We start from the raw sequence: 27,390 nt of genomic DNA on the forward strand, positions 1-27,390 counted from the left end.
AGCTAGATACCACTACTGCAACGGAGGTATCGAGTTTTTATTGTAGAAGCAAGTCTCCGAATCACTCGCTACTGACTCGAAAATAGTCGAATATGTTTCTGAAATTATACGGCACAAACTGCAACTTGTCATATATGTAGTGCACACACATTGATATACGTCGAACCGATACATTTCAGAAGTTCCTGTTAATCATGTGCCCGATACACCAACGTTATATATGTTATTATACAATGCTGATGTACACGCACAGTGTTCTCTCCAAATTACTACTAGTTGCTGATGATTACCCCTGGCATGTGTCAGCCGTAAATATTTTGGATTTATTTACCTATCTTTGACGAATGCTTCTGTTTACTACCCCTCTAGTTGAAACGAGTCACGGAATGTTGGCGTAATTCTGATTAAAAAAAACCGTTGCTCCAGTCATAAATTATGTCATGAAGTGTTATCGCAGTGTTGAGTTAAGAGTTATATATTTACTGCTTTATATTCACTATTGCCTTGTACAGTGTCCATATCATGGGCAAGGCAGTGTGCTTAACAAAATTAAATACTGACGTGAATTTGGATGAGTTGAAACTTTAAATTGTGAAATTTGTGAATGGAAATGGAAGCATTTTTTTCTTTCCAATTTTTGTGATGGCACGAACTAAACAGTAACCTATACAGCCCCCGTTCACACGAATGCAACGTAATTGTCTAATAAACCAAATTTGCATTTGGTTAATGCCATTTCGTGACAGGTAACAACTTTACAGATGAATAGGTTTAAATTGTTCTTGATCCTAATAGTTGATATCTCAATTTTCACAACTAAAAGTGCGTGAGAGAAAACGAGAATTTGACTATGCATTATCCCTTCGTAAATTTTTTGTGCGGTTCGGAGTCATTTCAGAATTGGGTATGGAAGGCAAGCAGACACACTGACGGAATATGCGGACTATATAAGTAGTCGCCACTCGGATCGGATATTTGGTAGCATTTTACACCCAGAGCTCAAACCATATGTATAGCGCGAACGTTCGCCTTTTGTATGCCAAACGCCATGATGTTCGGTAAACAACCATAGTAGGCTTCCACATTGAAAGAAGAATCTGAATTTTCGGAATAAACGGTAATCTTAACAATCGCTGTATCACGGTGACATCAAAGTCGCGATGCTGCATTTGCATATGAATGAAAAATCGAGAAAGTTTGTGTAGTTTATGAAGACGTATATTTATACCGTGGCTTTGACGATTTCCACTCTATTTCAATGGTCCATGCGACACCTGGAAATATATGACTTGTGGCTGTAGGCTACTATTATGATTTTCAACAATAACCTTTTTTTCGGATTCTGGGCCGATCAAATTGTTGGTGGGCCTAAAAAAGATGCAGACGAAATTTGACTCGATTTTTACCAGCCGACGCCGCGTTAGAGCCAAATGAAAATTTTTCATTATTGATTTTTTTTTCAATTCGACTATCAACCCAATGTAATTGTTATGTTGTACACAAAACGATGCAAAAGAAATTTGACGCAACTCCTGCCCGTAGAAGCGACGTTCTCTTCAATAATCCCGGGATTTCCCACCATCGATGCTATTTTTCGGAATCCAAAGCTTTCAACTGCAGTAATATCGCTTGTACCGGTTGGAAGTTAGCAAAAATGATTTTTAGTTATACATCTTTCTCTTTTGCAGCTCAAATATTTCATGGGGTGACAGTAAAATTTGAGGACAATTTTTTTTAAATAAAATTAAAACTGTAAATTGGCTCTGCTGCGCCATCGCCTTCGGCTGGTTTTGTTTTGTTTTAGTTTAGTTTTGGATTTATGCATTCATTTTTTAACAACGCTACTGTACAGCGTACAATACGCTCCTAACTAATACCAAGCATGATTGTCGTTGACAATGGGCATTCGGATATACATTTGAATTTTATACGGTCAAGTGCGAACGGGAAGACTAGTTTCGGCGGTAAACTTGACTTGCACAACTCAGGAAGCCAAAGTAAATTCTACCAAATAATGTAAGGAATTTCAGTAGAGGTGAGTAAATATGCATGCACACTACAATGGAACAGCCGAGGATTTTGGTAAGTTGAAGTCTCTGAAATACCCAGGGTTGAAGTAAAAGTGTTCGCTTACTGGTCCGTTTAGTTATAAAGGGTCTAATTCCGAAAAGTGAGACTTCCTTTCGATTGGTATCGTACACACATATCTGTTTACATCAAACCGACACATTTAGGAAGGTAACTTTAATCATGAGTCAAAAAACTAGCGATACTTTTTACTGCCACAAAGTTATTACGAACCACTGGATGTTCCAGTAATTTCAAATAAATCTGTTGATTCAGTAAAGAGTGGCACGGCATGATTTACTAGAGAGTGACATTTATTGCTGTTTGCCAGCGATCAGCGTGTACATATTATGAATGAGTAAGTGTTCTTTTCTTTGTAGTCGCATAAGAGGTACATATTTGAACCTCCCTCATCACCAATACTATTCGAGACTGACCTTTCGCGTATGATTTTGATAAATATATTATATCCATATTATCCATATATAATATTCATTTGGTCACCACGCTATTTATTATTTTAGTTTCCCGCTAATATACCACAATGAGAAGGTGACTATTGCCTGTTCAAAAACTGCACGTAGGGACGATCGATATTGTGGTGTTAAAGATAGTTGCACACTTTTTCACACAGTGAAACCTAACTTTCTGTTTGAGCACCATTTAGCTGAACCGACTATAAGCCTAACCCGATGTTTCACCCCAACTCAGTCGTTCTTAACCTTTTTACACCGTTACCTTCAAGAAGAAAATGACAGGATGCGATTACCCCTTTTCAAAAAATATCAAGTTAAAGCTGGCAGTCAATTAATGTTAAAACAATACAACGTGACGTCATAATGTACACTGAAATTCCTGTTAAGAATATCAAGTCAATGTGAAGGCTGATGCTGTTTTTGTGTTATCCGGTGATCACATAGAGGAAAGGGAATGAGGATAATAGACATCATCTAATGCAATTGTCAATCGTAAACATAATTTTATTATTTCGTTTTGATAGATGCCATTGCAGAAAATCCTATTTCACAGCAAGAAGTTGAAGGAAATTAAGTCTGAAAGTTCAATGCCGTTGTGACGAAGATTTGTTATTAATTTTGAAGGCGAACCCAAAAGTTTCCAATATCGTCCCCTCGTTTTTGGAAGGCATTCTGAGGATGCAAGATCCAATTTTCTGACCAGACTATACCGCTACACTTTTCAATACTAACAACTATATTTCTACGATATTGTTACTGCCTTATAGGTGTAAAGCTGAACTTGGACGTCCTTTGTTGTATTTCAATGCGTAAAAATATATGATCCGTACTACAGCAAAATAAATCGGCCTTCTAGCACTATACTATACTGCATTCGACCATTTTATTCATAATAACTATTGGTTCTGGTTACTATGATATCACAACAGGCATGGTGTGCTAAGTGACACAAAAGATATTTAGCCTACAAGCTTTCACAAACATATGTTAGCCTTCATTCATATTTACGTTTGAAAATATTTCCTTGCAGTGTTATAATAATTTATATGAAATGTCGATTTGAATTACCCCCGAAAATTGGTAAATTACCCCAAAAGGATGAGTCGACTATAGACATCCTACATGGAGACTGAGCCGTCTCGGTGTTTTCAACTTGATAGCGTTTATTTAAAAGGTTCCCCATCTCAGGTTGTTCAACCTCGTCAAACTCTAGTGATAATGCACGTGTACAATACCTGCCCAATTGCAGATCGGAAGCGTATGGAGTTGTAAGTAAAATATTTTATAAGAATTACGACATGGACGTGTATTTCACGTATATTTCACGAAATACTGCTCGTAAAACCTCTCTTAAACGATAACAACCACAAGGTTATTACATCAAGGAAATCCGATAACCAACCGGTCGTGACTCATCTTCTCATTGACTATGCGCCTTCACTAAACTGTAGCTACCGTATTTGCTGATAAGGACTGTCACCCTGAAAGCGATTAACTTAACGTATGCTCGTCAAATGCGGCGTAATATTAGGTTGTAAACCCAATCGACAGTATCTCAATATGATGGTTGAGTACTTCATCGGCAGGCTTTTATATCGGTAGTTCACCAACTGGTATTTAATATCTAGTAAACATTACATACTATAATGAGTATACGAGATCGACCAAATATTGATAATTACTCGATATATCTTCCCATCTAATCAACCAAAAAAATTTCTGTAGGAGACCTCATTCAGGGCCAATTAACATAGCTCGCGTTTTCGGGAAATGATCACCAACGGCCTGGCATGGCAGGATGGCGCGTTGTTTATTCATCAACAGTGCTGGGATCAAGTCACTACCTTCGAGTCACGAGTCATCTCGAGTCATTGCACAATTTGACTCGAGTCAAGTCAAGTCAATCGATTTTCGAAGGTGACTTGAGTCAAGTCAAGTCACTCGTTTTTTGGATGTGACTCGAGTCAAGTCAAGTCAAGTCGAGTCGAGTCACGAGTCAAGTCACAATTCAAGTCAAATTGAATTTTCGAAGTATCAGTGACGATTCACAGTCATTACAATTGGCTAGCTGTGAGAAAGGCAGAATAATTTGCCATTTATCTTGCATCAAATAACGTGTAGCGTACCGCTCCATGATTAACCTATAATTACCCTTGCTGGTCACTGATTATGTTACTACTACGTCTTGTTGTGTTGCACTCGTTTATACCAGTCGGCCTTTCAGTCACCGTCCGCGATACCAGTCGGCTTTTAGTCAGCGTCGGAGGTGCGGTCGTCTTTTAGTCCCCGTCGGACGAGCATCGTCACGTTTTAGTTGTTTTATTAAAAGAGCAATGCTGACTTGTTTACTTTGACTTATTGAGCCACTGACCAAGAAGAACGCCACCCACGACAGAGCGCGCTATAAACGAATATAAAGTTTTATATGCTTGCAAGAAGGCGCTGTGTCTATCACGCACACGTAGAACCGCAAATAAACTACGTGACTAACTGTATAGCTATGCTACAGACTGTTAATATCAGCCAATAGGATCGAATACGAAGCCTCGAGAAGTTGTAACAAATTGATATGGTGCAATACATTACCATCTACACATCCGTGAGAAAACAAATGCATCAATTATATTCGCCAGATTTAAATCATAAAAGAGGGTTGGTAAAGGTGATCACTGGGCAATGTTAGCACACGTTGCTATTATATTCTTATTCTTCTACTAATGCTACTAATACGACAACGTAACCTGTGATAATTTCGCTTGTGATCAATGTATTTGTGATGCAATAATGGAGGATCATTCAAACGTACATTCAGTGAATGCCTGGCTACTTTCACAAGTGACACAAGCGTATCGAGAACAATACGAACATACACGAAATACAGTGATTTATTTGATACCGTTTATACTTGATGACTTGAAATTGACTCGTAAATTTTGCTCCGGGTCACGAGTCAATCCGCATTTTTGAAGCGCCGAGTCAAGTCAAGTCAAGTCATTTCTGCAAAGTGACTCGAGTCAATTCAAGTCATGACTCGAGTCATCCCAACACTGTTCATCAACGCAATAAACTCATTTTTCTAATGTTTCTACGTGACACTGAGCAGAAATCTTGAGAAATACTTAACAATAGTGTACATCGGTTGCGGCCCACACAATCACATTGCAACAACTGCGTGGGAAGCGATGATATGTGCTCGTACCAATTCATATAATTCACATTCTGGCAGATAAGTTGCTCGATTTATGTTCAGTACGCCCTGTCCAAACAAATGTCTCATACCGAGCACATCGCATTTAAGTGCTTCATAAAAATTACGCTGTCAAAGAATCGTCTGTTTGCAAACTTTGCAGTGACATGTGATGTTTGCGACATCTCCGCACGACGCGTAATCAATCACTAGGAATTATCATTGGGATTTACTATTCGTGTAAGCGGGTTGTTAATACCATTTCGTGATAGGCACTAACGGTGCAGTAGTTAACGTTCACAAAAATTCTTGAATATGACTGATCATAGCTCACTTTTCACAGCATACAATACGCAAGAGGAACAGCGAAACCTTAAAGTAACGTTTATATCATCTCTAAAACCACTGTTAGGGTGAGGACTAGGGTTGGTGCGAACCTGCGAACCCCTATAAAAGGTTCTGGGTGAATGTTAACGTGAACCTATGACCTCACGTCACGTCATATTGATAATTCCAACCCTATATTTCAGTACATAGGTATATTATTGTTCATTGGACACAATACCTAGCGACGACTCAGGTTATATTATGCCAAAATGCTGAAGTAAATGCTGACTTTTAAACGTCCCCAAATGTATCACCTGTAACGATCAAATGCTACAATAATCCCGTAAATTCAATATCTTCCGTCGCTTTGCCAACAATTTCGACGACAACTTGTAAAGGAATATAAGCTCGCTTGTCAACGGTCTAGGCCGGACCGAAAAATGTATTCGGGTTCTGAAAATTGCTACAGTAATGATGAGCAGAGTGTAGAACGGGGTTTTATACTTGCTACCGAGATCACCCCATAATGTGGGTATAAAATACCCGACACCCCAAACGCACGGATTTGTTTGTTACGATCAAATAAACATAATAAATCAAGATTGATCCCAGACGCCTGCAAAATTTGTTGACATTTGACAGCAAAGTATCCATTAGTGTAGTGTGTGTGTGTGTGTGTATGTGTGTGTATGTGTGTGTGTGTGTGTGTGTGTATGTGTGTTTGTGTGTGTGTGTGTGTGTGTGTGTGTGTGTGTGTGTGTATGTGTGTGTGTGTGTGTGTGTGTGTGTGTGTGTGGTGTAGTGTAGTGGTGGAACAAGCATTGTTTGCTGACTACCAAGATGTAATAGTGTAGGCTATTTCGTTCTTGATGTACCAGTTACCAAGCGATTTTGGAACCCAAAGAGGGTTATTGAACGTTCGTGTCTAGATGCGAACCTCGATCATTTACAGACTCGTTCAAAACAACCTGGGTAGCTACTACCCAACGAGCATGTTGGTAATGATCCAAATTTATGATCAAAATGTTATCAATGTCAAGTGCCTGTCACCAGCTACGTAGCGATGAAAACACGTTTATGCTAAAGCTAATAACCGTAAACTTGTATATCAGTTGTAGTTACCCAGGGGGTCAACGAACCCCAGGGTTACGCCGATAAAGTTTCGGAGTTCGGCAAGAGTCAAGACACACATCCAACTCATATGATTAGCGATCACGCGCTCGTTTTGCCTATCATTGCCTGTAGATAATTAGACGCAATCAGTAATCGAATTGTATCTGTTGTGGTGGTACGCGGTTTGCAATTACGTATACACAAAGAAGACTTGGATTCGTAATTGAAACCGCGTCCTTTGGATATTCCGGCCGATCTCCGATATTTATGGATCCATTTGAAATCGAGAAATTTGCATCCCGTGGATAAAAGGCAATTCCCAGGATCAATCCTCATTAAAGATAGGATTCGTTAGAGATTACACAATTGGTAGAGATACATATTCATATCTCGGCTTTGACGACTTCATCCACATCGCAATGACGTATGCGTCAACTGAATATACACTACACATGACTGCACTTTGTACAGTGTACTCGTCGTTAACTGATACGAAGCAAAATATCCTTCACAAGAAAAACACAGATATATATTTGTTTTCCATGCGATTTGGTGGGAGAGGTGAATTGATTTCGGTCTTACAACTCAAGGACCAAAGGTTTAATCAGCGCAAGATTTTATAGGTTTTCCGTACAGGCTAGCTAGATACCACTACTGCAACGGAGGTATCGAGTTTTTATTGTAGAAGCAAGTCTCCAAATCACTCGCTACTGACTCAAAAATAGTCGAATATGTTTCTGAAATTATACGGCACAAACTGCAACTTGTCATATATGTAGTACACACACATTTATATACGTCGAACCGATACATTTCAGAAGTTCCTGTTAATCATGTGCCCGATACACCAACGTTATATATGTTATTATAAAATGTTGATGTACACGCACAGTGTTCTCTCCAAATTACTACTATAGTTGCTGATGATTACCCCTGGCATGTATCAGCCGTGTATATTTTTTTGATTTATTTACCTATCTTTATATACTATATAATTGACGAATGTTTCTGTTTACTACCCCTCTAGTTGAAACGAGTCACGGAATGTTGGCGTAATTCTGATTAAAAAAAAAGCCGTTGCTTCAGTCATAAATTATTTCATAAAGTGTTATCGCAGTGTTGAGTTAAGAGTTATATATTTAATGCTTTATATTCACTATTGCCTTGTACAGTGTCCATATTATGGCAAGGCAGTGTGCTTAACAAAATTAAACACTGTTTGTGGATAGCGGTCGGACGAATCAGAAATTAAGAAACATGCTGCACATCATCGAATTGGATTGATGTATAGCAACTACAGTCAGCAGATGATAACATGAAATACTTTGTGACTAGCATTTTTCCCTGCGCGATCCTACATGATAAATACTGGGATGCCCATCCAACAAGTCGCTGCTGAAGAGATTCGGTGTCCTAAACATAGAATATATGCGTAAACTAGAAATCGTCAAGTTTATGTATCACTTTCACTGCGGTGGTTGCCAGGAATATTTCAATGACTTCTTTACCTCGGAATCAAAAGCGCACAAGTACAACACACGCTCGCCAACGTCGTCCAAATACCAGATGACCGACCGAAAAGATCATCACTCTATCAAATATGCCGGACCTGATGTGTGGAATAGTATACCGCAGGCCATCCGACAGTCGACGAGCATGTCAACATTCAAGTCGAAATACAAGCAATTACTACTAAATAAATTCAATTCATCCTCAAGATTACCGGACCACGACTAATCTATCGATCTCGCTTTCCATGACATGCCGCCCTATTTCTTGTCGTTACCGACAAGATAGCGTAACGGTCAAGCGTCCTGCTTCTTGATCGGTAGGTCGTGGGTTCGATTCCCGGCCGGGTCAGACCAAAGACCTGATAGTAACACTGGTATCCATGGCATCCCGGCTTGGCGCTCATGCATTACTGGGATAGCATGGAGGGGTGGTGCATGACTTAGAAAGCTGTAGAGGCTATATCTGCACTTCCTTGTCCAGCGGCATATGCACATCATGTACTCATGGCATGCATATGCGCAGGTCGCGTGTATGTGTATCATGAGTCGGTGTATATGCCGCAAGAACATCAAGGACAAAAATAAACTACGTCCTTTCCTTCCTTTCTTTTTTCTATACTATCTTCTTTACTTTCATTCAGTGTGCAATCTGTGCAATGTGCATACATGCCTCCTCTTTAGATCGCCCAGGCCAAGGTGGGTGTCTGATTCCATTGACAAATCCAAGTCGCTTCGACATCTTCCTGTCTTTTCATTGTATCGCATTCTTGTGGTGTATTGAACTGATAAAATTGCTAATAAACCAATGATGATGTTGATACTAGCTTCGAAAAATTTGCGTAAATAATGTAAAATTGTAGAATGCCTGTCAGTGAAGTCAATTGCTAATCATCACGAGAATCAACCAAACCAATCCATTCATCGACTTAAATCAGATACAGAATACAATGTGTGCTCGTTGTAATCCTCATACATGGGAGACTGAACCAATATATCAACGATACGCGTGCTAAACGATTTCGCAAGTATTTGAAAGCGAATAGTATATCGATATTTGAATAAACCCGTATATGCTGGGCTGACATACATCAGGGCTAATCTTCTGCAATTAGTACAGAATTGGAAAGAATATTGTATATGTCAGCAACTGCTGGGCCGGACGGATCCTGAGTAATTTACGGTTGGATTTATTTCAAGATAAATTGGGGTTAAAATTTCGTCAAAATTGTTTGCGAAAATTGTTTGCAGAGTGATTTTCCAGCAAGCCGTGCCGTACTGGTTAAAATGTCTGCGAACTTCTCATTTTACAATTTTCTCCTTTCGCCCTATTTCCGTGGTTTTCCATCTTTTTTAGACACGCACATCTTGATGTTAGGGCTGGGCACAATGATTCGAGTACTCGAATCTGAATCGAGTATTAATTTTAATGATTCGAGTCGAGTAGTAAAAGTTGATTTTGTCGAGTACTGAAATTTACGCTCCTCGGCGCTGAAAGTTAATTTACTGACGGGAATTATAGTTTTGATACTAATTTTTGCTGAGGAAGCCTTGAAACCGTGATTTTCCGTGTCACAGCATACGAGACATAGTACAAAGCTACGAACGTTACTGGAAATAACACATTTCCAAAGTCATGATCATCGCACAACAATGTCAAGAAGTGCAATGAAATCGGTATGGTCGAAAAAAGGCCAAAGTATCTTCAATGTGACGGATAGCAGGCATTATATTCTTTGTGGTGGCATAAAAAGGTACATATTTGAACTTTGAGATGATACATTCTGTTGTGACGTCATAATGAGTGATACTCGAATACTCGACTCGACTCGAAGCGTAATACGTGATTCAGAATCGAATCACTCAGGTACTCGATTTTGCCCAGCCCTACTTGATGTTAGTGAATAATTTCGTGCCCCCATTTATCGTCACATCAGAAAATATTAAATAGAACAACCAAAATGTAAAATATCGGCCGCGATATTGGCCTTTAATTTACTGCATGTTGGTAATTCGTTACGAAATGTTTATCGTGAATGTTTTTGCGGCTTATACTCCGACTCAAGATATACATACACCAGGGATGGCTAATCAATCGCCCTCAAATAAAATTTAGTGGCTCACGCGTTAATTTTCGATTAAAGGTGTATTATCAAAATATGACTTTCACATGTAGTCGCCCACACATGATCGTGAAAATATGAATGTCGACGACTATTAACATAGTTACCACGCATTTCCATAGGCGGGGGAGGTCGCACGGGGCCATGCCACCCACATGTTTTTCGTAAATCTTTCTGAATTAGGTATTTCGCGGCAGATTTGACTCAAAATTTTGTTTCGCGCTAATGGTGAATTAGTACCATCAGATCTCTTGCCTCCAGTATATCCCTCAAGAGCAATCTTCCCTCTAATTTTCGACGAGTCTGCGCACAGCCGCACGCTCACCAACTCACTGCGCAGTCCTTTGGACAGCAGTGCGTAACGACTAAAAAAGGTCATCAATGCGGATTTTTTGTGCGCAACTTAGATTTTCTGTGAACAGAGACAGTGTCAGCACTGCGCATTTTCGCACGTGCGCAGCTTAGAGGGAACATTGCTCCCGAGGAATAAGAATGAAAATATACGTCTGATTTACAGAAATAACTGCAACTGTATTTGCAATAATGAGATGAAATATACCTCTGCGCGTCTTCCGAAGTTTTTTTGTTTTTTTGTTTGTTTTGGGGTATTCATGGTGTTTGTCTACTGCAGGGCCGGCCAACCCGTGGCCCGCGAGAAGGTTTTGAGTGGCCCGCGCGGTCATTTCCGAAATTTCTAATATCATCAAAAATGGATTGCACAGATTGTGAATTTGCAAGGCCAACCAAAAATTTGATCAGTCTGGCCGCAACACTTGAGATATGATGACTAAAATATCGGTTCCGACGCATTGCCAGATCCATCAGCCATTCACATATTGGTATATCTTCGTACACTACAATAAAGCAGAATAATTTGCGGTAGATTTATCAAAGGTAAAAATTTTCTACAAGCTTGGCGCAACATGTTGTCACTCGGTTTCTTGTGTTTATTATTGTTGCCCTTTTGTGAAAATGGAACAACACCTAATGTATCAGATTGAGTCTAGCTATATTCGCAATTACGAGACAAAGTGTCGTTCAACATATCCGACATTGCTTTTGCGCTCGCAGTAAGACCGTCGACTATGAAACCTAGGCACGAAATGATTGACGCATGTTGGTCGCATCTTTCGATATCGATATGTCCAAGCGCCGAATAGCCCAGTCCTCGCAAAATTAGCCCAGCGATATACAACAAGCCCGCAATGTAGTCAAATGACAATATTATTGACCTATAAACTTCAAAAAAGTTTCTCGGCCCGCGCAATACTTCGTCAATCGAATGTGGCCCGTTGGCTGAAAAGGTTGGCCAGCCCTGGTCTACTGCTATGGCCATTTACATCAGGTTGATATTCTTTTTATTTTTCGTAATTGCCGACTTATAGCACGGCCCACCTCTAGGCTTTTGTAAGACACCACTGACGCGGATGAGGTGGTGAGGAGGAGCTTAGGTAAACCTCCAACACTTAGGTATCGGAACACGGAAGTCAACCTCGGTCGGACTCGAACCCACACCCATTGATGCTGCAGCCGCGGAATATGCCACTGCGCCGAAGTAAGACCATTCAGCGTAATGATATGGTTTCGGCTCGCGCCGTCGCCGCGGTAACTCTGAAACCTTGAACTCGCGTGAAGCAATGTATACTTTTACGTTACGGAGGATATTGCGGGATAAAATGTTGTACATAACTGTCCAGGAGCTTGCTTTGTCATGCTTTCTCATTTTTCGAGCACTTTTCTCATCAACTTCCCACCTTGCTTGATCGATCCCGTCAAATATTAAAATTGCCTCAGACGGGCGGTGATCTTTCCATTCGAATGCCTAGTCTATTTCTTCTTCGTTTTGATACAGCCCCCCGAAGAGAAATTTGGACGGTTTAAGCTACTTCGCCTCTTTGATATCCTTCAATTCAATGTAGGACCTTTTTTATTGTAAGATGGCTGATCCCTGGCATTGTCTCCTGCAGTCATGCCGAGAGCTTGTCTTGCTATTCTGCGTGTGAGTGTTGATTTTCCGGATCCAGCTTAGATGCCACTATAGCGGTTATTCCAATTGTTTCTAGCAAGCTTGCTCTTTCTCTTTTCCATATAGATGTCGTTGTGCCAACGGATTCCATCGCGCTGCTCAAGCGATTTTCTCCAAAATATATATTCTAATATAAGAATATAATGTTTTCCTTCAGTTTTCTTTATTAATAATTAATTTCGCTCGTAATCTACGTGCCGACAAGTTAGAATCCTTACAAATATTAGCAATACAAGTTATATATATCGAAATCAGTCGATATATACGCTTGCGCTAGACACCGAGCAATATGGCTTGATGTACGATTTTTTCGTTACCGTTGATACCAGAAGCTTACATAGAAGTGGGAGGGTTGAAGGCGTTATGTGGCTAGTCCAAACGTCTTAGCGGAAAATCCTCAGCGATTTGGCATCAGTATTATGAAAAGAGAAGTAAAACTTTTTAATACGGTATGAAAGCATCCCAAATTATGTGAAAACTAGACTAATCATTATCCAGTTGTGCGGGATGTGCGGTCACCTCCTAGTCTCTGGGAATATGAAAAACAAATAAAAATGTGATCTCTTTTTTAAAAACTGCGGTTAAATGAATGTTAAAATTCGACTGAGATATAGAAAATCAATACTCAAGTAACGGTCCGGTGTTTTCTTCGGGTGAGCCAGAATGACGGCTTTTTTTTAGTCAACGAACGGAAAATTGATGCGAAGTGGGTGTCTCGGGTATCCGGTCTGAAAGATGACCTCTTTTTATTTCGTCAATCAACTGCAAGCTCGGAATAAATTTACCAATTTTTGTAATCTGAATTCTTTTAAATGTGTCCTCTTTTCATATTCCCTAAATATGGTGACCCTAATATATGGCAATAAAATCGAACCATCACTCATATTGATTACAAGTTTCTTTACTATATAGTTCTGGATGTTTTGCAGTATTTAAAATGCTCAGTCCACATTTCTCCTGTCATCGGAACATTTTAGCCCATTTCAGATAACGATATTCATGCATTAACAACAGTATAGTAAAGTACTAGTATAGTATTCAAGTAACACAGCACACGTTTGACATGTCGCCATCGGGTGTTCCGATAGTGGTGGTAGTGGAGTATTTAGGATGGCGTACTTCTCAATTGGGGATTATTGGTATTTACAATGCCTTACTGTGAGTACGATAGAAATATTTCAAGACAGTTGCATGCGATCAAACATCCCAGCTCCTCTCACACTTTACTGGTGAAAGTAATTATTGAGTCGAATCAAGAGGTACGTAAAGTCTAAGACCATGTCGTTTGTCTGGATACCAGATCACTATGATCGAAATACGCAATAATGAATCTCCAGATCGCTCAGCAACCGCTGTAGAACTGGTGATCATATCATACAACTAACCAGGGTTGTAATGACTCGAGTCACGATTTTCGGCTGACTCGACTCGACTTGAGTCATTTTCTCAAAATACAGAAATGACTCGAGATTGACTCGACTTGGACTCGAGTCATTGCGCATGACTCGAAGCAAGTCATTGACTCGAGATTCAGACGGCCAAGACCGACATTTCATTGTAATTTCGAATCCAACACACTATTGGGATTTCGTTTATTGGTACTGGTGCTTGAAAATGCGACCAGAAACTGCTAAAAGTGAGGAAAATTGATATATTATAAATGCGAACCATTCAATATCACCAAACAGAGTTAAAAAAGTGGGTTTAGGAAGACTTTAACTGGAAACTGAGCAGTCAACACAATGACTTGGACTCGGACTCGAGTCATAATACCATGACTCGGACTCGAGTCATAATACCATGGCTCGGACTCGATCGTCTGTTCGCTGACTTGGACTCGGAATTGACTCGGTGGGAATTGAAAATGACTCGACTTGACTCGAGTCAAGAATATAAAAGTGAGATTTACTTGTGACTCGGAGCCTTGTGACTTGGTTACAACCCTGCGACTAACCGAGTTTTGATCATGCCTCCAACTGGACAGCACGTTGTAGAACATTGTAATTGCGGATTAGACTGTATACTTACTACTTGGCTCGAAAATTAGATTGCTATGCGGTCAAGATTTCACTTTGTAGACTGAATTACCATACGATGCAGCGATTCAAAACTATGCCTAGTATACCGTACTGGAGAATGCGTAAAATTATCTGCTAAATTCCGGTAAACACCGTCATCAAACAGAGTGCTATCAACGCCATGGAGAGGCGACGAATATGGTTAGCTGGTCATCTTGGCGATCCGCAAATATTGCAAAATGTAGTGAAATATGTCAGACAGACTGACAGACCCATATAGCAGAATAACTGCCGTCGCGGAATCGAACCCGGCGCGGCCCGGAGTTTTCGCGTGCTAAAAAGTTACGTAGCATCAAGCAGCGTTGTGCAGCATGAAAGCATAATGCTACAGTCGCTTTCGATCAAGACCGGATTCAGTAAATTCTGAGCTCTGGAAGACAACTTTTGGATTGCCAGAATTACTACAGTAGCTGCCGTAAGATCAGTCCGAGTAAAGCTTCAGCGAAGCGGAACGGAGCTGCAAAATCGGTCGCTGCCATTCCACGTTTACATTCTATAGTAGTGCCCTATATGGAGTCGACACAGCCAAATCTCACGCCTCAGTGAAATTGTATCACGTCACAATTTCCATTTGGCCACAGGCAATTTGACGGTCATTTTTCACAGACTTGCCGAGCATTAAATTTGGTAAAACAGGTATCAATCGAAAGCTGACTTTGCACTGAATACGAAAATATAAATTTTATTCCGCTCGTGGCCCTGGAACTCCCACAATCAGCCTCGAATTTTTCATTGTTATGGAGATTGGCATTGGGACGCAACAATGCTGTCTGGCGAAACGAGAGACTAGCTCAAGAAAAAGGAGCCAGACAGCATTGTTCAGCATTGTTGCGTCCCAATGCCAATCTCCATAACAATAAAAAATTCCAGGCTGATTGTGGGAGTTACAGGGCCACGAGCGGAATAAAATTTATATTTCCGTAATCAGTGCAGAGTCAGCTTTCGATCTACCCGTTTTACCAAATTTAATGCTCGGCAAGCCGGTCAAAAATTACCGTCAAATTGCCTGTGGCCAAATGGAAATTGTGACGTGATACAATTTCACTGAGGCGTACGATTTGCATGTGTCGACACCGTATAGGACACTATGATGAAAGCATTTAATTGAGGTTTACTCGGCGATTATTACAATAACATTCAAATTATTGTTGTTGTTTATCTTGATATTTATCCGTTTGAATATTAAAATTGAAACGTAACTTGGTCGCTAATCTAGTATACTAGATTTGAGCAATGACAGGATCAGTAACCTACTGCAATGTTAGTCGTCACTAGTCAGGCATATGTCAACTTCAAATCAACCATCCGCGAATCTCGCCACTCGCGATCTGTTTGAAGTCTAGATATCCTGGTGTTCGCTACAATCGCTAGTCGAGTCCTTACACAGTATGGTGCTCAATGGTTGTTTACACATGAGCTGCTTCTCAATCAAGATGGTTGCGCGAGATTTAAATCGGAGGTCAATGTTTTCTTGTTTGGGTTTGAGTATATTCTGCTGTCCTTGCAAAATCTAGAACGCAGTAGAATTGCATTTAACTACAAGAAGTTAACGCAAGAGCTTAATAACGTACAAATAGTGCTAAAAATGCTGAATTGGAATTTGAAACATGTTTTTAGCGACACATGATGATTCTATTTATATATATAGTTTTTCTTGGAACTTTTTGAGTACCGTACTCACCACTCACTCAGTACTGTTCAGACCTTACTGTTTTTTCACGTCTCAAGAATATCTACTTGCACTTGATTATACTGCGACTGAGTTAACGTTGATAACGTCTGGTCATTACTCTGAGAAATTTACCGAATTTTAGCAATTTCGAGGCTGCCTCAATCTTTTAGTATCATATCATTGTTTCACTGCTATTTGTCCTCGATTAAAACAGTGGCGAGTCGTGATGAGATAACTAACGAACATTAGCGGATGCTATGCTAACAGCAGGGAAATTAAAACCCCGCTGAATATTGCATCATGGAGTTTACCATGTTATTCGCAATTAATCGATACCAGCACTTTTCGTTTCAACAGTTTAACGGGTATATAGCCATGGCTTCAAGTGCACCATCTTCTCGGTAAGAAATTCTATAGCCTACTATATATTATAGTGGAATTGACGAGATCAAATTTGATTCGGTGGCAGAACCGTAGGAATATGGCACATTTATGGATCAAAAAGTTGCTGCCAAAAGAATTTCACGCCTTGAAAATTAATTGCAGACCATTTCATGTTTGAAGTGTGGTTCTCATTCTCGTCAATTTTGACCACGCGGCACTCTAGGCGTCCAGTATTTGAATATCTCTCATTACACTGTCACAAACGTAAGAACAACATTAAAATGTATATGCATCATGTATGTTGTGCGATCACAAGAGAAAAATGCCAATTGTATAGATCGAATTGAAGATAATTTGCTATTTTTTAGCAATGCCTATTTCATTGCATCTTGTAGGTTGATCACAACATCACATGCATGTTATTTCCACTATTGTGCATACACTGCATATAGCTTTGTATTACGTACGGTACATGTTTCATATGCTCTGATATGGTACGACAAATAACAGAACAAATCTTCCATGGTGGGAAATATCGTTAATAAATTGCCTTCTAGTGGTAATAAGTAGGGGTGGGCAAAATCGAGTATCTGAGTGACTCGATTCTGAATCACGTAAAATGTTTCGAGTCGAGTCGAGTATTCGAGTATCACTCATTATGACGTCATAACAAAATGTAGTATGTCAAAGATCAAATGAGTACCCTTTATACCACCACAAAGAATATATAATGCCTGTTATCCATCTCATTAAAGATAGTTTGGATTTTTTTCGACCATACGGGTTAATTGCACTTTGTGACAATGTTGTGGAATGATCATGACTTCGTAAATGTGTTATTTTCAGTAACGTTCGTATAGCTTTGTACTGTCTGGGATGCTGCGATACGGCCATTCAAGGTTTCAAGGCTTCCACAGGCGAAAATGGTATCGAAACTATAATTGTCGTTGATAAATTAACTTGCAGTGGCGAGGAGTGTATAATTTTAGTACTCGAAAAAATCGACTTCTACTACTCGACTCGAATCATTGAAATTATTACTCGATTCAGATTCGAGAACTCGAATCATTATGCCCAGCCCTAGTAATAAGGACACATCCTTCCAGTACTTGTAGAAATCGTTTCTCACTACTCGAATCGAATCATTACTGCAATCAATTCTCAATTTGCAGGAGTACTCACATCATTGTGCCTCACCCCACCCTAATCCTGAGTGCGAGATGTGGGAAACTGGTGACTAACTAAGCTCATCAAATTGGTGGTACTGATTATGTTGATTAAAAATGGGGTCATCACATTCAGTGCAGCCTTGATCTCAGCCACTTTACAAAATCGAGTGATTCCGCTCTGAATCGAGTATTAGGCAGCTTAGCCTTCCAGTCCACTATTTGAATGGAGTGAAAAATTAAAATATGCACCTTTTATGCTACCATAAGATATAGAACACCATCTCTACAGCACATAAAATCTTGATTATTTTGGACCATACCTATTTCATCGCACTTAGCTGCAATGACGCGATCACGATTGCATGGATATGGCATATCCATTAACGCGCGTAGCTTTGTATTACATGTTTGTATGCCCAGACGCAACCAATTGAGGTTGATGGCCTTCAACAGTAGAAAATAATATTGAAGCTATGTCATAATGAAACAATCATCTCTCACTTCTCGACTCAAATCGTTAGAATCAATATTCAATTCATTATGCACAGTCCTACTTATTACCAGTTGAGGTATATTTATTGACAATTATTTTTAGTCATCAGTAGGGCGATTATTTTTAACCTAAAAATCAGAAGATTTTGACCTAAAAAAACTTTATTTTGACCTCCCACGTAATCAAATTGGGTGTTCTCGCATATCATGTAAAAATTATATCAATTCTCTTCATTTCTAGCGGGAACTGTCTGTCCCTATGAAGTAGTTTGGCCTGCATAAATGTTTTGGTCTTGAAAACTGACAACTTTTTGGATGAAAAAAACCAGTATTTCAACGAAATCTGGCCCTATGAAGAATTCCAGTAGTTACATCACCTATTATGGTAGAAACAATGAAAATTTGTTGTAGTACAACGAAAGACATTTCAAGACATTCTCAAGTAAAAAGTGTCTGTCCTCACTAAGTGCCTTGCCCAGCAGTAGTTGTTGGCTGGCAACACTGAAGTTCTACGTATAATGCTGGTGACACACCGTGTTGCTTCATTCTGACAATGTTGTCTACATCACAATTTTTCATCATGCACTTCTTGATATAAGAATCATGCAATGCCCGATTAGTCTTGCTTCAGTTAGGATATTGCGGTACGTTGACTATACCACCATGTCAACTTTAACGAAATATATTGTTAACGCCATTTTAAGATTTGAGCAATAGGGAGTGATGTGAGCCTTGCTTAATTCTGTCAAGTGAAAACCCGATAAGACCTTTGTGAGTCGTGTAAATAAAGATAAGACAAATAAATCGTACGATGTTTTGGTGCATATATTCTCTCGTGGCTATGATAGATAATGCGTATGTAATACCAAGCAGAGATGTTCATTCATTCGTTTTTTGCTGATTCGGAAGCCCGTGGCATTGATGTACGTGATTCAATAAGTCGTGGAGACAGAACAAAATATATTCGCCAGTGTGATCCATCGAATACGTGTACAATGGACAGGCTTCGTGGTACGTCAGCCAACAAGGCCGTACGGTGTGGTTACGCCGGTCCGTTGAACGCAAGGGAACACGCAGCGAATTGTAAACGCTACCTTCTGGAGTCAGATTATACAACTATCACATCTACAAACATTCGCTTTGCGTTATATCAACCTATTGTTCCATTTGACCATCTATGATTCAAAATAAGCAGGCAATGGGCCGTCTGCAACGGTAGGCCTATAAAGTAGGCTACAAGCTGTAAATATCAAATGATGAGTTCACCGACAGTGCAGAATCTACGATACAAACGGAATGCTGAGGTCAAAAAAATTATTACTTTGTAAACAATTTTGACCTAACGCTACAACTTTGACGAAATTTTGACATGTAAAAAAATCGCCCTAGTCATCAGCTTCCCAAATGCTGCTCAGAATTTGTACGTCCCTAATTTCTGTTGTGTGACATTGCCTACCCTGATTATCTTGCAACACCCCTGATCTGGCAACCCTTTTTCAAACCGCTGCATATCGGGATGATGCTTCCACGTTCAATGCAGACTTTTACAACTTCATAATTGTAGTTGCCTATATTGGACTAAGTAAATTTGAATTGGACTAAGTAAAGTGAAATGTCAGTAAAGTAATCTAGTTTTCATCGAATCTGTGGGATATTTCTTTGCGCTCATTTTAATTTCATTCTCATTGCTGTTTTTTTTTTCTGAAAATGCTACAGGAGAACTGTATATCCAAAAACGAGCTAAATTTGATACAGAAAAGCTGCAAATTTTCTATTTTTCCAACTCCGGTTGACTTGAAATTTTTATTTCAGGGTCGAAGAGATCTTCTACCATGTTTCTGTGGGCAAAGAGATTTTGACGTCGAAGGCTGTCGACTTGGAATGCACGTTTGCTACGAGAGAAATAAAACCAGAGATCGATCGAACCGATGAGAGAAAGAAGCGTGACAAAAGAATATGGTCGCGAAGGTCTGCCAAATTGTTTTGATACCGATACTACGTTTGTGGTGAAATCCAGGGTTGTAGCCTAGTCACAAGTCAAGAAGTTCACCACCAAGAAGTTCGAGTCCAAATCAGTGAATAGAGGGTCGAGTCCGAGTCATAGTGTTTTGACTTCAGGGTTCAGTTTTAAGTTAATTCCGATTCAACCCACTTTTTGCAACTCTGCTCGAGTGATATAGAATGGCTCACATTCATAATATCGTCGTTTTCCTCAGTCCCAACAGTTTTTGGTCCTATTTTTCGAATATCAGAAATGCCTATAGTGTGGTGACTTAATTATTCTTCGAAGTTACAATGAAATGTCTGTCTTGGCCTTCCTAGTCTCGAGTAACTCCTGGTACGAGTCGAGGCAATACACAAATTGACTCGAGTCGGAGTCATGTCATGCATTTGAAAAAATGACTTGAGTCAAGTCGGGTCATCAAAAACTCAGTAATTATGAACATTATGAATAATAGTTGGAAAATAGAAACGAGGTCAATAGTTTTAGACCTAATATCAAGACGCAGTACAGCCAACTTGAGACACATTGTATAGGATCCTACCAGTGTTTGGCTCATCCACTAAAGCAGTGGTTCCCATGCCTTTTTTCTTCATTCCCCAGAACCTAAAATCCACCCCCCTAAAATTGCTCCCTACAAGAAACTTTGGTTAGACTTGATTATGGTAAAAGTTATCACCACCACAAACCCTTAATTCCACACCAGTTGGGAACCAGACTGGCTCTGAAACACTATTATTTTACTCATGTTGTATTTTCTCTGTTCTACATTTTCAAGACATCAGCCCTGGAATGAGGCTTTGGCACCATTTGTATGAGTGTGTTTTGTTGCAGACTGCCTAGCTTCATGGTTATCCCGAACACATTATCCTGCACCAATCCTTATCTTTTCAGCGCCTTCACGCCGGGGACAGACTTGATACTCGAATATCCCGACAACGAGAGATTAACTGTGCGACCAAATCAAGAATTTATCGAGTACGGGTGTCAGAGGACGGTGGTCATAATAAAACCGCCGCCTAGTTTGAGCGAGTTCGAGATTCAGGCCCAGTATGGAGGTGATGTCAAAAAAGTCCAATTTTCCTGCGACATAAAACAGGTATGTATCTAACAAAAATGCGGCATTCAATCCTCATGTTGCTATGTTTTCCATATTCATTATGACTAGAGGTCGACCGATATTGATTTTTGCAGGCCGATACCGATATATCGGCACACTCGCAAGTCCGATAACCGATATCATAGGCCGATATTAATATGGAGGGAGCAGAGATCAATTTCACTAAAACGATTATATATTAGGCAAGATGGCACATTTTCATGCCACAGAAAGCCGAAAAACAAACGCAAAAACTGAAATCGAAAATAATTATTGCTTAATTGTGCACATTCGTTAAAATTTTAGATAACCCAAAAAGCAAAACATGATACAGAATTGCAGATCAGTCCAGAAAAGGTAAATTGTAATGCAGGAAACACAGTTTCTCTGCTTTGATCACCCAGTTAAACTCGTCCTACAAGGGTAAATCTGTCATGTATCGTCCTTTGCGTCGTCGATTTCTTGAGATTGAGAACACGGAGCATTGAATTTCCAATATTTTTGAAATTTTTTTAAATATAAAATATTGGCTGCGATATCGGGCTTCATAGGCCGATACCGATAATCGAGAAAGCTCTAAATATCGGCCTCGATAATCGGCCATGACGATAATCGGTCGACCTCTAATTATGACATGAAAATTGATGCCAAGTCTGACATTGCACTTAATTAATTATATGTACTTGACTTTGCCACCTAGACTTGTATTTGCATAGAAATTCATGACATTATTTCCACTAGATACATTCACCACCTCTAAAAATATTACTTTGAATAGCTTCTCGGAGGTACAAAACTTCCACATAGGCCTATAATTGAATAATATGTTCAATGTTCATATTGAAATGGACCCAAATATTTTCGGCTGACGGTAGGACCCATTCTTTGTTTATTTATTATAGTTGTGCTGACCGTAAATATTATTATATTCAAATCATAATTTTTCGACGGCAATAACTCCGCTTCCACTGGTTGGAATTGAACCAAATTTGGTGAGGATCGTTTCTATAGACAGCCTAACACTTTCATGGGGTGAACAGGAAATTTTCAAATTTTTTATTAGTTAATTTTATATAATAAATAGAAACTTTCTTCACCTTTACCAACGCGGTTACTGGCTGGAATTGCACCAAATTTTGTGTGTAGGCTTAAATTAGGTAACCTAACAATTTTATCAAGTAGCCAGTACGATTTGAGAAAAAAGGTCATTTTTGAAGAGCCCTAGTGTACACCGGTCTTGAACCAGATGTTATGCGCCCATACACGATGGTTGTTATGAAAACCTTGATTTGATCGCGAACATGCCACATACAATTAACATACCGTTGATTAGTCGAGTGGTCCATGGGCGCGATTCAAGCTATCGTATTTCCAATAGTGAAGTCCCAACCGAAAAGATCGACCAGAATTCAAACTCCACCCCTTATTTCTGCTAAACACCTGACGAGTGTCAGCCGAAAATATTTGGGTTTATATCAATATACCATTCAATTGTATATTTGACTATGCTTCGTTTGTAAATAATTGATTGTGTTGAATTTTTTAAGCACACCGTGCTAGAAGTCCATGGTGACAATGCGTGCCTCGCGACCCCCATGGGGGATAATTTGCATAACGACTCGGGAAATGGCAGCCCCGAGACGATGGACGAGATCAATGCTGCAGTCGGTGAAATGTCGCTAGGCGAACAAACGCCCACCGGGCATCGGACCGGGGTCCGTCTGAACAGAGTCTTGTGAGTACCGTAATTTTCCATGTATAATGCGCAAAATTCTACTGATATTTTGCCCTAAAATAGGGGGTGAGCATTATACATGGGTACAATAAGCCTTGAAAAAAATCTCCCTCAACGAAAAACTTTAAATCACACCTTTCTTCATGTTTGTTTCCAACCGTGTATCACAATCGGCCATCGTGCCCAGTAATTCGTAATTCGCCCAGTGCAACGCGCTGCCAATTAGCAAGAAGCGTGTTGCCAATTAACGAGCAGCACAGCACACGATCTCCTGCAGAGTCAGTTTGCTGTTTGTACGCGAGCGAAATTAGGTCATTGAGCACGAGCATTGCCGCAGACGCGCGCGGCAATTGTCGCTAATTCATTGCGTCAACTACAGGCCTTAACAATCGCATATACAACTGGCCATGTGCGCAAGATATAACCGCTTGCGTAATCGGTCGCATCTTCAACAGGCCTGGTGGTCACGACATAACCGTTAGCCTGAGCAATGGCATCTGTAATAGGCCTCGTGCGCAAGATGTCGCGTCTCTGGCCTAAACTGTCGCGTCGCCAGTAGGGCTGGGTAAAATCGCTTACCTGAGTGATTCGATTCTGAATCACGTAATATGCTTCGCGTCGAGTTGAGTAATTGAGTGTCTCTCATTATGACGTCATAGCAGAACGTGATATGTGAAAGTTCAAATATGTACCTTTTATGCATCCATAAAAGAATATAATACTTGTTCTCCATCATATTAAAAGTACTTCGGTATTTTTTCGACCATACCGATTTCATTGCACTTGGTGACAATGTTACGGGACGATCATGACTTCGGAAATGTGCTAGTTCCAGAAACTTCGTAGCTTTGTACTATAAGTTTCGTATGCCACGGTACGGCCAATCAAGGTTTCAAGGCTTGAACAGGGAAAACTACTGTCGAAACGATAATTCTCGTTGATAAATTAACTTCCAGTGACGAGGAGCTTATAATTCCAGTACTGGAAAAAATCGTCTTTTACTACTCGACTCGAATCATCACAATTAATATTCGATTCAGATTCGAGTTCTCGAATCATTGTGCCCAGCCCTAGTCGCCAGCCTCGCGGGCTTTGGCTGCTATCTACTATTGTCTAGAGACAATGCCGGTAATTGTATAATGATTATCGTTATGTCATGATTGTTGAACAGTGACATCGCAAAACAGAACGACATCGTATGCTAAAACACAGCTATTCGCGTACTGCGAATGCAGGGTGCGTACTATACATGGGTACAGGCTTTTTCCCAGAATTTGCATGCCATGTTAAGGGTGCGTATTATACATGGGGGCATGCTATATTCGTAAAATTACGGTAATGTAGTTTTGCGTCGCTTTTTGCGAGTGAAATTGTCACAGCAACTGGTTTAAACCAGGGTTGTAACCAAGTCTCAAGGTTCCGAGTCGCACTTTTATAGTTTTAACACGAGGCAAGTTGAGTCATTTTCAATTCACCACCGAGTCCGAGTCATGGTGTTGTGACTCGAGCTCCATGTCATCAAGTTCACTGTTTGATGTTCAGTTCAATCCTGTATAACCCACTCTTTTCAGCGCCGCCCGAGTGATATAGAATGGCTCGCAATCATAATATCGTAATTTTCCTCGGTGTTAACACTTTCCGGCCCTATTTTCAAGTGTTGGGACTGATAGACGAAATACCAATCATGTGTTGACTTTACTATTCTTCGATGTTACAATAAAATCTCTGTCTCTGCCGTCCTAGTCTTGAGTCATGTACTATGACTCGATTACAAGTTGAGTCAATACACAAATTGACTCTAGTCGGGTCATGTTCTATTTTCAACTTGAACCTTTTCCAAGTATTCAAGCAAGTTTTGTACTAATCATTCAAATGGTTATGTATGTAGGCCCTCCCACCGTGACTAGACAGTTTTTTAGGCAAAACCGCTCAAATTTTACACTCTCGAATTTGTAAAGCACAATGTATCTTTTGGATTTGCTTGCATCGCTGAAGAGTGTAAAGAGTGGCATTTTCGCGGTACCAGTAACTGAAGTAATTTTTGGGAATTTTATCCATTTGCAGTGTACCTTGTACTTGTGACTTGGTTACAACCCTGATTTTTGTATAGTCTTGTCTTATACTCGAGTCATTGCGGATGACTCAAACAATCCATATGATTCGACAAATATTCATATATTGCATGGATTGCCGTATTAAAAATACTATTTGGTTGACTAAGAAACGAGGTAATTTTCCTGATTTGACTCCCGTAATTACCTGTTTTAAAAACGTTGCTTCATTAAAAATTGTCATTTCCTACATCCGTCTCGCAAATACGTCTGTCAGATCATCGACTTCTGTACGGTTGACTAAAAAAGGGTCATTTTTCCTATCAAGCTCTCGTTGGTGTAAATTTTGCCTTTTCATTTAGCCAACCAGTAGATTGGAGTCACGTCTATCTCAACACTTTTTCAACACAAAGTGGACAAATTCTAAAAAAAAATAGGATATTTGGGCGACCACGGGGGACACTTTCGATATCTTGTTTTACATGTCTCATGAAGCGCTATTTCTTGATCACATCTGCTGCAGTTGTTTTGCATTCAAAACTTGATTCCGTGACTTTCTAACGCAGGTAACGATGGATGAGGAGCCATAAAGTCCTCGGCGCTGTCACCTGCTGCGAAAGTTAGGATCATACGAAAAAAACTGCCGATATTTCATGACTATTCAAAAGCTGCCATTTTTGTAAAACCAACGTTTTAGACGCTGCAATTTCTTCATTTGTGACTGATCATCTTCCATTCTTTTCCGACTCTCCGAAGATAACCCTCCAACCTTTTGTTCCAGCACAATTTTACCAAAGAACCATCCGTTTTCTATTGACCTTGCATGAAAATCTATTCTCAGCTACTCTATACACGCCAGTGTTTTGCGAGTTTTTTATGATTCTCTGTGTGGATTAGATCTTTGAATAAGAAAACTGCCGTCTTAGTTATATGGTATTGATAAATTTTACCAGACTTGTACAAACTAGTGAATTTTCAAAATGTCCCACTAGAACTAAAACCACCCACTTTCAAAACTAACAAATAGAACTACCGGTACTGGATTTTCAAAATGCGCGACTAGAACTCACTTTTTAAATATCGTGGCTATAGAACTACACGTTTCTCTAAACTTGCAAGTGTGTACAATAACCTAACTAGCACTAGAACTAACGACCTTCAACAATCCACAACTAATTAACTAGTAGAGTCAATTGGAAACACCTCGTCCATTTTTAGTTACAAAATCATTTGAGAAAAACATGATTTCTGCCACTAAAACCCATGACTCTGAGCTAGCAATGGCTGCAAGAACATGACACAACAGAACATCAATATCACAACGAACGAAGGCACAAGTTTTCTCGTTCTACAAGTGCTTGTTTTTCTCGTGCGCAATTAGAACTACTTGAAAAACCAGTAGTTAGTTGACCGTCAGTTAACTATACTGGTATTTTGTACAAGTCTGTTCGTTCGTATTTGCGTGTGATTTGTTGATCAACCATTTGTTTCGTTTTATTCGATACACCACATATTGTGCGGTGCGGAGATATGTTTTTACCCACAGGGCTGGGAACATCCTCGAATTTTCCTGACCAAGTGTTAGTATGTTTTAGAGATGCCGATATGCTGTACAATCGTGTTGATGTTGAATAAGTGGATTTTATTGCATATTACTAGGATTGTTAAATTTGGCTTCAATCTCTTGCGTATTGTCACCGTTTTCGGTAAATAAAATAAAAGAGTTAGTAGTGTCGCGTCGAAACTGCTTGTGATGTTGTGGACTCTTTGTGGCTGGACAATGGTCAGGGTGGCGCCAAGCACGAGGTAGTCTTCGGTGTCAATTTCATTGAAACGTCACAAGGCATTGATAAAGAGGTAGAGATACGAAGGATTCAAAAC

General features: G+C 39.8%; 2 protein-coding genes and 1 long non-coding RNA gene across 3 annotated transcripts in view; 2 read left to right on the forward strand and 1 right to left on the reverse strand.

The window, feature by feature from the left end:
- Nucleotides 1-27,390, forward strand: part of LOC145436382 (protein bicaudal C homolog 1-like) — a 788,516-nt gene that overhangs the window by 448,135 nt on the left and 312,991 nt on the right. The window lies entirely within an intron of this gene.
- Nucleotides 1-27,390, reverse strand: part of LOC145436956 (uncharacterized) — a 416,296-nt gene that overhangs the window by 72,153 nt on the left and 316,753 nt on the right. The window lies entirely within an intron of this gene.
- LOC145449780 (uncharacterized) lies at nucleotides 16,848-27,253 on the forward strand. Its single transcript, XM_080328209.1, has 5 exons — nucleotides 16,848-16,978; nucleotides 20,435-20,590; nucleotides 21,519-21,723; nucleotides 23,271-23,458; nucleotides 26,076-27,253. The coding sequence occupies exons 1-5, from the start codon at nucleotides 16,878-16,880 to the stop codon at nucleotides 26,077-26,079; spliced, it is 654 nt and encodes a 217-aa protein (XP_080184335.1). The 5' UTR covers nucleotides 16,848-16,877; the 3' UTR covers nucleotides 26,080-27,253.

This window comes from Botryllus schlosseri, chromosome 1 (assembly GCF_051294905.1).
Source record: "Botryllus schlosseri isolate E-star chromosome 1, Bs_hap1, whole genome shotgun sequence".
NCBI lineage: Eukaryota > Metazoa > Chordata > Ascidiacea > Stolidobranchia > Styelidae > Botryllus > Botryllus schlosseri.

What these genes read in the sequence shown, in the direction of transcription:
- LOC145449780 (XM_080328209.1), top strand. Translation starts at nt 16,878, where the DNA reads ATGGAGTTTACCATGTTATTCGCAATTAATCGATACCAGCACTTTTCG. An exon ending in TCAAGTGCACCATCTTCTCG is followed by an intron (nt 16,979 to 20,434) that starts GTAAGAAATTCT and finishes TTTTTATTTCAG; the next exon opens with GGTCGAAGAGATCTTCTACC. An exon ending in AAAAGAATATGGTCGCGAAG is followed by an intron (nt 20,591 to 21,518) that starts GTCTGCCAAATT and finishes TTATCTTTTCAG; the next exon opens with CGCCTTCACGCCGGGGACAG.